We start from the raw sequence: 12,606 nt of genomic DNA, 5'->3' as shown, positions 1-12,606 counted from the left end.
TTCAGTGTATATACATGTAACGTGTGATGCGTAACGTTTTCGTGCGTAAATGATTCGAAAGAAAAGAAAAAAATAGAATATAATAAAATATGATAGAGTAAAATATAAATGGTGCACTGCTCCTTTTAGCTCTATAGCTTCATTTCAGCCCGTCGATTCCCCTTATCAAACAAATTGACTTCATATTTTTTGAACACGTGGTAAAGGCTCTTCGCTAGTTCTTCAATGTGTTCATCCGTGTGGTAAGGCGAGGGAGTTATTCGAATTCTCTCTGACCCGCTAAAAAATAGGTAAAACAAGGGAATCGAAAAATGTATTCAACAGTGATGTATAGATGTAAGAATAAATGTGCACAGACGTAAAAGCACACATAGGTGTACATGTGTTGGAGGGCTGAGTGGTGGTGGTGGTGGTGGTGGTGGTGGTGGTGGGGATATTTGCAGAAAAGTTGGTAATCCGTGTGTGCATTACCTTGGAACAGTGGGATAATTAATTGGTTGTATATAAATATTATGCTCTGTTAGAAGATCATCACATATTTGTTTGCATTTTTCGGCACAATTAATCAAGGCTACAACAATGTGTGAATCATTGTCCATGATATGTATTCCTTGTTGTGTCAACCTTTTTTTTGTTTTTTGAACAACTTGACGAAATTTATTTCTTAAATTTATATCATTTTGAATTATGTAAATTGCCTCAGCAGATGTGTTAATATTAACAGGTGTTAAAGAAGTCGTAAATATAAAATGGGGTGAATAGGATCTAATAACATCAATATAATATTTGTTAGCACAAATGAACCCCCCTAAGGATCCAATAGCTTTTGATAAAGTACCATTAATTATATCTATATGATCACACAGATGTAATTCTTCTACATACCCAGAACCTGTTTTACCATACAAACCAACAGCATGAACTTCATCAACATAGGTAAGGGCATTATATTTTTTGGCCAGCTGAACAATGCGTGGAATGTTAGACATATTTCCTGACATACTATAAATGGATTCAAATATTATCATAATTTTTCTATATTGATATTTTTTATCCATTCTTAATTTTTTTAAAATATTTTCTAAATCAACCATGTCATTATGCTTAAAAATGTATTTTTCGCATCTCGATTCTCTGATACCATTAATTATAGATGCATGATTCATTTGGTCAGATACAAAAACAAGGTTTAGCAATTTTCCTAACGTTTCTAACGCCCCAACATTGGCTATATATCCAGAGGTAAATAATAATGCACTTTCTTTATTAAACCATTTGGCTAAAATATATTCCAAATGTGTATGATTTAGTAAACTTCCTGAGATATTCCTTGTTCCGCCACTGCTATTCCCAATTTTTTTAAGCGTTTCTATTCCTACATCTATTACTTTTTGATTATTTGACAAACATAGATAATCATTCGAACACCATACAACGGTTTTCTCGTTCGTTGTCTTACTCCTAGTAGCATTTAGATTCCATATATTCCACATATTTTCATCTTCTTTCTTTGAAGATATGATAAGAGTGCATCCTTTATTTAATAATTTACTTTCTTCACCTTTGTTCCTATGTCTCTCATCCCCTTTGTAGCTAAGATTTTGTTCGCTGCACTGCATATGTTCACTTCCATTAGTAATACTATTCAATCCATTCATGGGCAAATCAAAATTTCCCTTAACCCTGTATGTGACATTTCCTATGCATGGCTTGTAGCCAAATTTTTGATAAAACTCGTAAAAACTGGGAAGAAATAATTTATTATTTTCTATATATACATTTGGATAATATTTTCTGCATTTATTTAATATGGTAAACACTCTATATCTCTTGTCCAAAAAAAGTTTATTTATAAGTTCTTTCAAATCCTTAGAACATTGATTATGAAATAGTATATTGGAATCTCCTTCTTCTGTAAGTAAACTGCTTTGCTTATTTTCTACAATCGGATGCATATTCGTTCTTGTGTAGTTTATATTCCACCTGTCGCAGAGACAGGCTTCATGTGAGGTGTGTTCCTCTTCGTAGGTACCATGAGCTTTAGTCCTAGTGTTGTCATAATTTCTGCGAAAGTTAGTGGTGATGCCATAACTACTTCGACAAGTATTTCCAGTGCCAATTTTATTAGGACTTCCTTCCTCATCACATTTTGCTGTCGTTTTTATGTCAATTTCCTCATTATCAGTATCCAAAGAATCCACTAGATGTCTTGATATGATGTTAGATTTTCTGAGAATTTTGAAAATATTTATCTTTGATTTGTTGTCTATTATTATTAAGTGTTTTTCATTGATAGCCTTTCCTATTGGACATAAATTAGACATTACTGATAGAACAACATTATTTTTATTTTCGTTGCTGTTATAAAATAATTGTACATTCTTTATAAACGGGCAATATTTTTTAATTTCGTTAATGCTAACCTTTAACGTTTTTTTCTTTCTCATTTTGTCTCTATAGTGAGTTTTGGCTGTTTTTTTTTTTTTTTTTTTTTTTTTTTTTTTTTTTTTTTTTTTTTTTTTTTTTTTTTTTTTTTTTTTTTTTTTTTTTTTTTTTTTTTTTTTTTTTTTTTTTTTCTTTTGTTTACTTATTCTTTTTGCAACCTCTTTACACAAGACAGGGCTGTGTTTATTTACGCGGATAGATAGATATCGAGAACCCTCGAAGAAAACAATTCAGTTTGGTTGAGCGGTAAGTGAAGTATAAATATGTACACATATATCTATACTTGTGTGTGTGTAAGAGTGTGGTAGCATGGAAATGTCCTCTTTACAATGTCTTAGTTAACCCACAATAAATGTATAATCGAGAGAAACTGTCGAATTCTAGCGCAGCTTAACTTTGTGCTCTTAACCATCATTCCAATTATGCTACTTCTAAACTGCTAGAAAAAAAAAAAAAAAAAAACTTCATAAATGCTTAGAACTGTGGGGTTGGAATTTCTTAAAAGAATATTAACAAAAATTATGATGCAGAAACGGTTATTTATTCATTCTCTTATTTTGCAATAACTGTTACGAGAGTGCCACAAAAGTTAAAAGCAGTTTAGGTAACTTCCACTTGGTAATGAGGATAATAAATTCTACACACTACAACAGAAAATACAATTTCAGAATAAACAAATAGTTTAACTCGTCAAAAAAGAAGTGGGTTTTGAGAGGATGAGGAATGACTCCTTCACCAAAGTGATTTATGTCTGTCCCTTACAAAAAGCATGAAATATAAAACATAAAAAATTTTCAAGAGAACATAAAAATAGTACACAGGTTTGTGATATGTTTTCTTCCCTTTAAAGGGTATGTAGATAAAGGAAATATGTTGAATGTTAATGAATACCTACAAAGATGATTGTGTAAAATTTTATACTTTGTGTTAATATGCATTTGTTCTTTTTTCTATCGATGGGGTGTATAACAAGGAAGTTCCCAAAAAAAATACAAACTTGGTGTATTATATAGTGGCACGTGCTGTGGCTTATACATTTTATAAAATTTTTAAAATTAAAAAAAGGAAAAACACACTTCTTATAAATTAAAAAAAGGAAAAGCATACTTCTTATAAATTAAAAAAAGGAAAAACATACATCTTATAAATTAAAAAAAGGAAAAAAATACTTCTTAAAAATTAAAAACGGAAAAATATTCCTTTTAAAAAATAAAAAAAAAATGTATCACTACTGTAGAGCTGCACGAATAGGAAAATAAAAAAAAATAAAAAAAATTGGTTGCAAATTGAAACAAATAGCAAGCGTTTTTCCTCCATTACATGTATTCATCTTGTTATGTACAAAAAATGGATACTTTTTTAAGAAGCATAAATATTCGCTCTCCACGCTTTTTTAACATCATTATTTGCAGAAATAAAAAAGCAAAAGAGAAAAATTAAAAAAAAATATAAAATATAATGGATCTTTCCAACATACGGCTTGTTCCACGTAGCGCAATGGAGAAAAAGGCTTTTTCTAATGACGTGTGTTATTTATGTTCATACTTACACATATGTGAATATATTTTTTTTTTTTTTTTTTTTTTTCTCCCAAGTGGAATTCTCCTTTTACCAATCTCCCAACTTCCGATGTCGTCATTTACACGTTTAGATGTAAATATTTCCTATGAAGTTGCAAATTGAAGGTACATATGCATGCAGATCCTCGAAACCACAGCTATCATGATAGATATGAGTGTGCCTTGGTTTTTTTTTGTCTCTCTTGCTTACGATATGCAAATACCACTATATTCTTCCATTACATCATTTATTATAATGCTGAGCGTGAAACATACTTAACATTTGCACAGGTTATCATCCAAAAAGCCAAAATCCTGCATGTGTACATTTGCGTTTAATTCTACTTCTCCTCGAGCTCATCGATATAACGAGATACTCTATAACAAAAACACATAGCAAAAAAAAATAAATACTTCTCCCATGATCAATAAATAAGTGCATTTAAATTATTTAAAAATGAAAATTTCACAGGGTGCAACATGTACGTGCACATTTCGACAACTATATATATATATATATATATATATATATATATATATATATATATATATATATATATATATACGTATACATATGTACATATATGTACATATATGTACATATATGTACACATATAAACTCATCAAAAACGAATACCAATGTGACACTCTAGTCATGTGGTCTCATTTGATCTACTTCATAATCATATATACACCTATGGCATGCATCTGTAACTGCACAAGGTTACATGTATTGGCTCACTTACAAGTAGTTTAGTAAAGTCCCCAACATGTGAGACAATACTAGAAGTAGGAGAATGTAAAAAGCAAACAGTTCCTTTTCCTTGCTCTTTCTGCCAGACGAGTGAAGTTGTGTATGCGAATATGCATATATATCTGAGGTCATTATATAATCGTGCATATATTTACATATACATGCATGGTGGACGAAGTACGCATCCCTGTACCCCACTTGGAGAAAATTTTTGTTGCTGCCTCTTTTTTGTGCCTCTTTTTTGCGCCTCTTTTTTGTGCCTCTTTTTTTGCCGCCTCTGCTCCACGCACTTACTTGCGCACCAGAGAAGTGCCATAAATTCCTCCGGCGAAATAATCCGTACACCTCTTGGGCATATTTTTGAAGGCTGAACATATAAGCTTTGTGCTGATATCTTTATTGAGTTTTATTTTATATGTGTTACCATTTATTTGTATCGAATAAACATAAAACTTCGTTTTTATCATATTTTTCATGTATGTATGGAAATTTTTCAAAAAACATTTGTTAACTTCATGAACAGGAACATTTAAATATGCTAAAATTTTTTCGGAACATTTTTTGGTTAAATCATTTGATCCATTTGAACATAGTTTTTTTTCAAAGTCAAAGTCGAACAAAGCATTTATGTAATAAATGAATTTTTCACTAAACCTTAGTTCTTTTCCTTCTGGGTTATAATTATTCTCTTTTGTGTATTTTGCGTAATTTTTTCCATTTTCTCTTGTATCATCCAATTTTTTAGAACTAACATCCTTTAGCTCCTTATCTCTAACTTTTTCAACATCATTTGGACGCATCTGATTTATAGGATTCTGTATACTTAGGGAATTTACTTCCTCTACAGATTCAGCAAAGTGTTCTACCTTAATGGCTGTCATTTCATAAATACATAAACTTCTTACCTGCTGCTCAACTACCTCTCGTACTACATTGGAATTCATATAATCAGGTTTACTTATGCAATATGAAGAATCTCTAATAAAACAAAAACGAGGATCAATTGTAAAATTTTTGTGGATACTGAAATTAATTTCATAAGCTATGCGTTCCTTTAAATCAAGTAAAAAATTTTTCATGTACAAGAAAAAAGTGTAATTAAAATATTTGCCAAAATCTAAATGATAATTTATATGAACAATATCACTTTTGTTACTTATTCCCCAATATAATTCAAACGTATACAAATGGTAGTTATCCTTCTCTTGATAATTTAACATAGCATCATATGGTACCAAATATGTCAAGAGACTGGAATGAAGAATCGTTGTATTTAATTCCTCATGTGGGTTGTATATTTCATTTTCATATAAAAAATTGTCACATATAAATATTAAAGCAGATGCACTTGTATTTAAATATAAATAATTCATAAATTCATAAATATTTTTTAAATTATCTTTATATTTTATATTTATAAAAAGGACACAGTTATTTGTTCTTAATATATTATCATCCCCATGAATTATTTCCCCCTTTTCTTTACTCAGATTACAATGTACATTAGATAACTTTTTCTGTATTTCGATGAAATTTATTGCTGAATTTATGTCTTCAAAATTTGTATTCAAATAAATACCTGGGCTTTGTACCTTGTATTTTATAAACCTGTATGGAAGGTGCACAATTATACCGTCTATTAAATCGTTTGTTGGTAATATTTTCAAGGTACCTTCTACGAATGCTTTTGGCATATTGTTAAAAAGGTTCCATGGGAGAAGTAACACTGCCAGCATGAAAAATAAACGAATCTGAAAAGTTACACTTCCCATTCTGATTCTCACTCCTCATTTCACTGTTTAGCAAAAGTAAGTTATTGTCTTTTATCTTGCGCTATCTCGAAGAAGGGTCTGTTGGAGGATGCCTTAACTTCTGCGTTGGCCCCGGTGTTTCTGTGTTTTTTTTTTTTTTTTTTTTTTTTTTTTTTTTTTTTCCCCTTATGGAACGTATAAATGCGCATTCATTGACGCCCCCACCCTGTGGGAAAAACATATGGATCGTGCAACTCTAACGTGAATTTTTTCCGTTAAATGCTTAGGTAAATGTTCAGGTGCTTTGGCCGACAGGTCTAAGCACACACAGCCTGTTCCATCTTAACTCAAAAGTGTGTGTTCCACACTGGGTGTGGAAAAGCAACTGTGAAAACAAGACGTAATGAATTCATTGTTGCGAATATTTTTTCAGCATCTTTTCCCTTATAGGGAAAGAGTGTTCCAAAATGGAGTACAAATGAAATGTAACTGAATAAAATGATACAAAATAAAATGACACAAAAAATGAAACGAAATAAAATGATACACAATAAAATGATACAAAATAAAATGATACACAATAAAATGATACAAAATAAAATGATGCAAAATAAAATGATACAAAATAAAATGATACAAAATAAAACGAAACAAAGTAAAATAACGTGTAAAAGGGCGCTAAAATTTTCCATAAATTTAGAAAAAAAAAAAAAAAAAAAATGCACACGCATGGCTATTCGTAGGACCTTCTATATGACAAAATTTAGCTTAGTCATGCAAAGTGGACATGTCCCATTAAGCAAAAAAAAAGGGGTCGTGAAAAGTTAATATGATCAAATGTGTTGATATTCAATACTTTCAAAAAAAAAAAATAAAATAAAATAATAATAATAAGATTCTCATACTTAGTTTGTTCAAAAACATTATTGTGGTATATTTTTGTAGTAGTAATCAATAATATTCTTTCCCATGACATTATTATTATCACTACATATGTTAAAGAGTGTAGTACCATTCTCATCAGTTACGCTTAATATATCTTTAAAAGCAGTAAGATCATAATTTGAATTGCTCAAAATGGAATAAATAAGTTTCTCATTATTCAAATATACATGAATTTCATCAGTAGATTGATCAAAGTTTATTTCATTTATCTGATACAAATTATCATCATTTGTACAATAAAATAAACAATATGTTAAATACAAATACAACAAATCATTGTCGTTGCTGTATGTGATATATATAAGTGGGTGGGGATATATACTTTTTCCTATATATGGAGAAATATGTTTACTAAATAATTTTTTTATTACTTTTATATTTCTTTCAAATATAGATATACTTAATAAATTCCCTTTCTCAAAGCTGTTAATATTGATGTCTATGTTTTTTTTTTCTAAAAGAATATTAAAAATTTCATAATTTTGTGTTATTAAACTGTACAACAAAGCATTTGCGTTATGCTTATCTTTTTTATTATAATCGATATTCTTATCAATTAAATATTTCGAAATCTCTGTATTTCTGTTAAGAACACTTATAATTAAGCCATTCTGTTCATCGTTGTTAATACTATTTATTAAGTTTGTATTTTCAACTATAAATTTAACATTGTTCATGTTGCTTCCATAAATTGCAAAATGGAGAACATTATTTTTATTTGCATCCAAATAATCTTTAATCATTTCGTATTTTTTCCCTTTCTCTTTTCCCTCTATCTCTATCCCTTCTTTTCCTTTTTCTTCTTCCTCTGTCCTTTTTGAACTTCCTTCTGTCTCTTTCCTTAGTAACCCATCCATAGCTGCTTTAAGTTCTTCAACACTTCTTTCATTTGAGCATATGAACAAATTTTTTATGGAAAACAGTTCCCCCATTTTTTTTTTTTTTTCTTTAAGTTAGACGTTATTGTGAATAGCGTGGTTATTTTTTTTTCGCACTTATACGTTTGACTATACCGTTCGGTATGCTTTATTTCGTCTTTTTTTATTTTTTTATTACTCCCCCTATATAGTAATTTCCTTTATAAATTCATTGATGCTTTTTCACCAATTTTTGATATTATGCGATACTTTTACCTGATATTTTTTTTTTGACAGTTTTATGAACGTTATTCAATTTTCTTAGTATATGTAAAAATGGCTCAACGGTATATTATACTCCGCTCAGGAAATTCTGCAACAACTACACGTTTTTTATTGATTACTACTCTTCTCTCCTTTTATCTCAAAATGAATGTATTTCAAAAGTGGGCTATTTGATTAATTCGTTATTTTATTTATTATTATTTTTTTTTTTTTTTTTTTATCTTTACATGTAGAGAAGAACATTTTCATATATTTCGTGGAATAGCGATTTTGTTATTATTTATAAGGGAGTAGGGAAAAAAAAAAAAAAAAAAAAATCTGAACAGTTCAGGTAATTAGATATATCATTTTTTTCCTTCACTTTCCTGAGTTACTTTTGTCGTTGATTCCTAAATTATTCTTCAAAGAAACATAAGTCAAATTAAAAGAACGAGAAAAAAGAGAGTTTTATTCTTCAAATTACAAAAAAATATACCATTTATATATGTTGTATATATGTACGTACGTATGTATATGTATATATTTAAGTTTAAGCAAGGTGTGGTAAAATGTGGTGTATGGTTAAACAACAAAAATTTTAAATAGAAAAATCAAAAGGGTATTTTTTTTTTTTTATATGCATAAATGTAATAATATACACTTCCTCGTGTTTTCAAAAAATTCCCACAAAATTGTAGAGTATTCACTATAACAATCAAAAGTTTCTGCTCAGGGTAAGAAGGTCGAAATGAGGTTCTGTACTCCTGTGTCAGATGTATTAGCGGTGTTTGCATTGCCAAATATGAATATGCGAAATACGTCCAATTGGTGAAAATAAGCAAATGTGTAAGTATGCAAAATTTGTATATATGCAAAAATGTAAGCATTCTAATATTATACCAAATGTTTGGATAAGCAAATATGTAAATACATACACGGAATGATGTAACTCTGTAATGGCATCAAATACGCTCCCTTTGCCCCTCCTTGAAACGCTCAGAAATGTTAGGCAATGGGATAATGTCATTCCACTATACACAATATTTAGTAACGAGAAAGTGGGTTAGGATAAGAGGGGGGTCGTGGGTCTAGAAAAGTTCGTGAATATTTTGGGAAAAAAATTTTACATTTCTCAAAATACAATGTACAAATTGATTTTGCATAAGCTTGTAATAAAAAAATTATAATTTCTGTATTTCCATCCTTGTACAATTTAATCGTTGACGGAAAAACGTGGCTTTATGTATTAAAAGTGCCACAAGTCGAAAAAAAAAAAATAAACAATACAAAATAAAGTAAAATAAAATCCTTAAGGCGATTGCTAAAATGTGATATGTACCCCAACCTTTTTACTAGTGGACACTCTTTCATAATTTCTGTACATCAGACGTAAAATAAAAAAAGGAAAAATAAATAACCCCCCAAAAATAAAACTTCTAACAGTCTTGTAGTTTCCTTATGTCATTGATATGCGATGTTCCTCTCTCCTTCGATTGATACTTCAACTAAATTGTCCTTTATACCATAATATATACATTCACACATGTATATATATTCAGATATATCATATTTTCATATATCTAACAAAATGTCATATATGTCTGCAGATGTTAGAAGTTTACTTTAATCTGTTTCTGCCAGTTAACCCGAATCCACTCAAAAAAAAAAATAGAATTAAATGTAACAAGAAAAATGTTGTCACCATATATCTATCCGTTTACATCCATATCGGTAAAAAATAGAACATAAAAAAAAAAAAAAAAAAAAATATATACATAACATTAACCTTATCATTTTTTCAAATATACTCATAACTTTATTTTGTTCCCTCAGTTCCTTCTTTAGAAAGTACTGTCATCATCATTATTTTTATTTAACTTCATTTTATTATTTAACTTCATTTCATTATTTAACTTCATTTCATTATTTAACTTCATTTTATTATTTAACTTCATTTTATTATTTAACTCCATTTTATTATTTAACTTCATTTTATTATTTAACTCCATTTTATTATTTAACTCCATATTATTATTTTTTTTTTTTTTCGAATAAATAATCAACCTTGCAAATCTGAGTATGCTTCATTTACACATAAATATTATTTTTTTTATGTCTTGCACCACCTGGGTGCTCTAATTAGTGACTGAATTTTAAGTGCTGTGAAATTAACTAGCAAATTCCTCTTTCCTTTATAAATTGGTATCCTTCATCTGGAACGGCCGGTTTTGTAACTTCTGTGAGCTTTAGACTTACGGTTCCTGCCTTGTGCATGTGATTTCTTTCTTGATGAATAACTAGAGTCACTTGATGCAGAAGAATAACGCGATCGTCTTGATGATGATCTGGAGGAAGATGATGACGTGGATGAGTCATGCGAAGATGTTCTTGATGTTACACGAGATGATGAACGAGAACCAGATTTGGGACGTGAACGCGATGAATATCTTGAATCAGAGTTAGATGGGGAAGAAGAATTTGAATATTTTGACGACTGTGCAGATAAATTACGGTGTTTTGTATCTCTAGTGGATTTGCTTTTATTTAATTTATGGTTGTCTATATAACCACTTCCACTTCCAGCACTACTGTTGCTACTACTATCACTGCTTTCATCTGATGTGTATGTCCCTGAAGAAGATGGGTTCACTGAATTGTGTTCACTTCCTCTTCTTCTAACATCTGATCTATTCATAATATCATTAGTATCATAATTATTATTTGCATATTTATTTAACATATTTCTTTCTTCCTCTATCTGATCGAATATACTTTTTTCTTGTGTATTTTTTGTATTTTTAGCGTCTATATAATGTCTTTTATTATTTTGAAAATAATTTTTCTCTTTGTTTTTTATATTTTTTTTACGACTAGAAAAAAATCCTTTTTTTTCAATTGGTTTGGATTCTATGTTAGTGCAAATATTGGCATATTTCGCTGCTTCTATTCTTTCATTTTTTAAATACTTGTTATCTCTTAACAAGGTTAATATATTATTTGATATTTCTCTTATTCCTACCCCCTTGTCTTTTAAATCTTCCAAATGGGTAAAGTGTGTAAGCTTTTTGATGAGTTCTTCATTGTCCTTCACGTCACTGATGAAATATTCGCATCCGTTTTTCATTACATATTCGCATAATCTTAATCCCTGCATGATGGATCAGACAAAAAAAAAAAAAAAAAATCTAACAAGCTGTGAAAATGAATGTAAAACGTTTTCACAAATTAGCACAATTCAAACACATACAAAAAAAAAAAAAAAAAAAAAAAAAAAAAATTCTCCATAACTACACCACATCAGTAAGAACTAACCTTATATATTCTTCTCCATTTTGATGGCTTTTCTTGAATAGCCTTAAAGACCTCACTCATAACTCTCTTGTAATAATTTGCATCATACGTTGAGATGGACAAATCATACAAAAGGCTATTTGACACGCCATAATTTTTGTTATTTAGTGCTTCCTTTAAATTTTTTTCGAATTGATTTGATTCTAAATATCTACAAAGGGGAAGGAGGGGTGGGGGTGGGGGGACCAAAACGTGGTATGAAAAACATGCAAGTTCATTAAAATTTATTCAAATTTTGTGTCTGTCTCTAAAAGAGTGTTATTACGTACACGCATATTCACCCTCCGAAAAAGGGCTATTATTATCATTGTTATATTGCTATTATTGCTATTATTTGTTATGCATATGCATGTATTTTTCTATGCTTTCTGAATTCCTTACTTCTGTAAATAATTGTTTATGCTTGACACCTTTGAATTAACCTTTTTAAATATTAACATCTGCCATAGGGAAATGGTTATTTTGATGAATGAATAAAGACCCAGAAGGCGAAGGAAAAGGGAGGGGGAAGGGAATGAGGAGAGGATTTCATTATATGATTAAGGGAAGTGTAATTTTTCGAAAAAGCATCACATACACACGTTGGTGATATTTCAAGTTGAAATGGATTTACTCTTTTTTTCTTATCTTACCTTTCCGGAAAAATGCAACAAAACAGAGATTCGAAAGTGAACGAATTT

General features: G+C 29.6%; 4 protein-coding genes across 4 annotated transcripts; all 4 read right to left on the bottom strand.

The window, feature by feature from the left end:
- Positions 1 to 131: 131 nt before the first annotated feature.
- On the bottom strand, positions 132 to 2,447 carry PGO_146210 (5-aminolevulinic acid synthase; the record flags this gene model as incomplete). The annotated part of the gene is made up of 2 exons (XM_028690611.1): positions 132 to 279; positions 472 to 2,447. The coding sequence occupies 2 exons, from the start codon at positions 2,445 to 2,447 to the stop codon at positions 132 to 134; spliced, it is 2,124 nt and encodes a 707-aa protein (XP_028546412.1).
- A 2,299-nt stretch (positions 2,448 to 4,746) lies between these two features.
- Positions 4,747 to 6,530, bottom strand: PGO_146200 (hypothetical protein, conserved; the record flags this gene model as incomplete). Its single annotated transcript, XM_028690610.1, has 2 exons — positions 4,747 to 4,837; positions 5,053 to 6,530. The coding sequence occupies 2 exons, from the start codon at positions 6,528 to 6,530 to the stop codon at positions 4,747 to 4,749; spliced, it is 1,569 nt and encodes a 522-aa protein (XP_028546411.1).
- A 902-nt stretch (positions 6,531 to 7,432) lies between these two features.
- On the bottom strand, positions 7,433 to 8,386 carry PGO_146190 (hypothetical protein, conserved; the record flags this gene model as incomplete). The annotated part of the gene is made up of 1 exon (XM_028690609.1): positions 7,433 to 8,386. One exon carries the CDS (start codon positions 8,384 to 8,386, stop codon positions 7,433 to 7,435), a length of 954 nt encoding a protein of 317 aa, XP_028546410.1.
- A 2,398-nt stretch (positions 8,387 to 10,784) lies between these two features.
- Positions 10,785 to 12,366, bottom strand: PGO_146180 (ENTH domain containing protein; the record flags this gene model as incomplete). The annotated part of the gene is made up of 3 exons (XM_028690608.1): positions 10,785 to 11,723; positions 11,888 to 12,077; positions 12,308 to 12,366. 3 exons carry the CDS (start codon positions 12,364 to 12,366, stop codon positions 10,785 to 10,787), a joined length of 1,188 nt encoding a protein of 395 aa, XP_028546409.1.
- Between the last annotated feature and the right edge of the window lie 240 nt (positions 12,367 to 12,606).

Source organism: Plasmodium gonderi (assembly GCF_002157705.1).
Source record: "Plasmodium gonderi DNA, contig: Chr14, whole genome shotgun sequence".
Classification (NCBI taxonomy): Eukaryota; Apicomplexa; class Aconoidasida; order Haemosporida; family Plasmodiidae; genus Plasmodium; species Plasmodium gonderi.
This window is presented reverse-complemented; position numbering and strand designations above follow the sequence as displayed.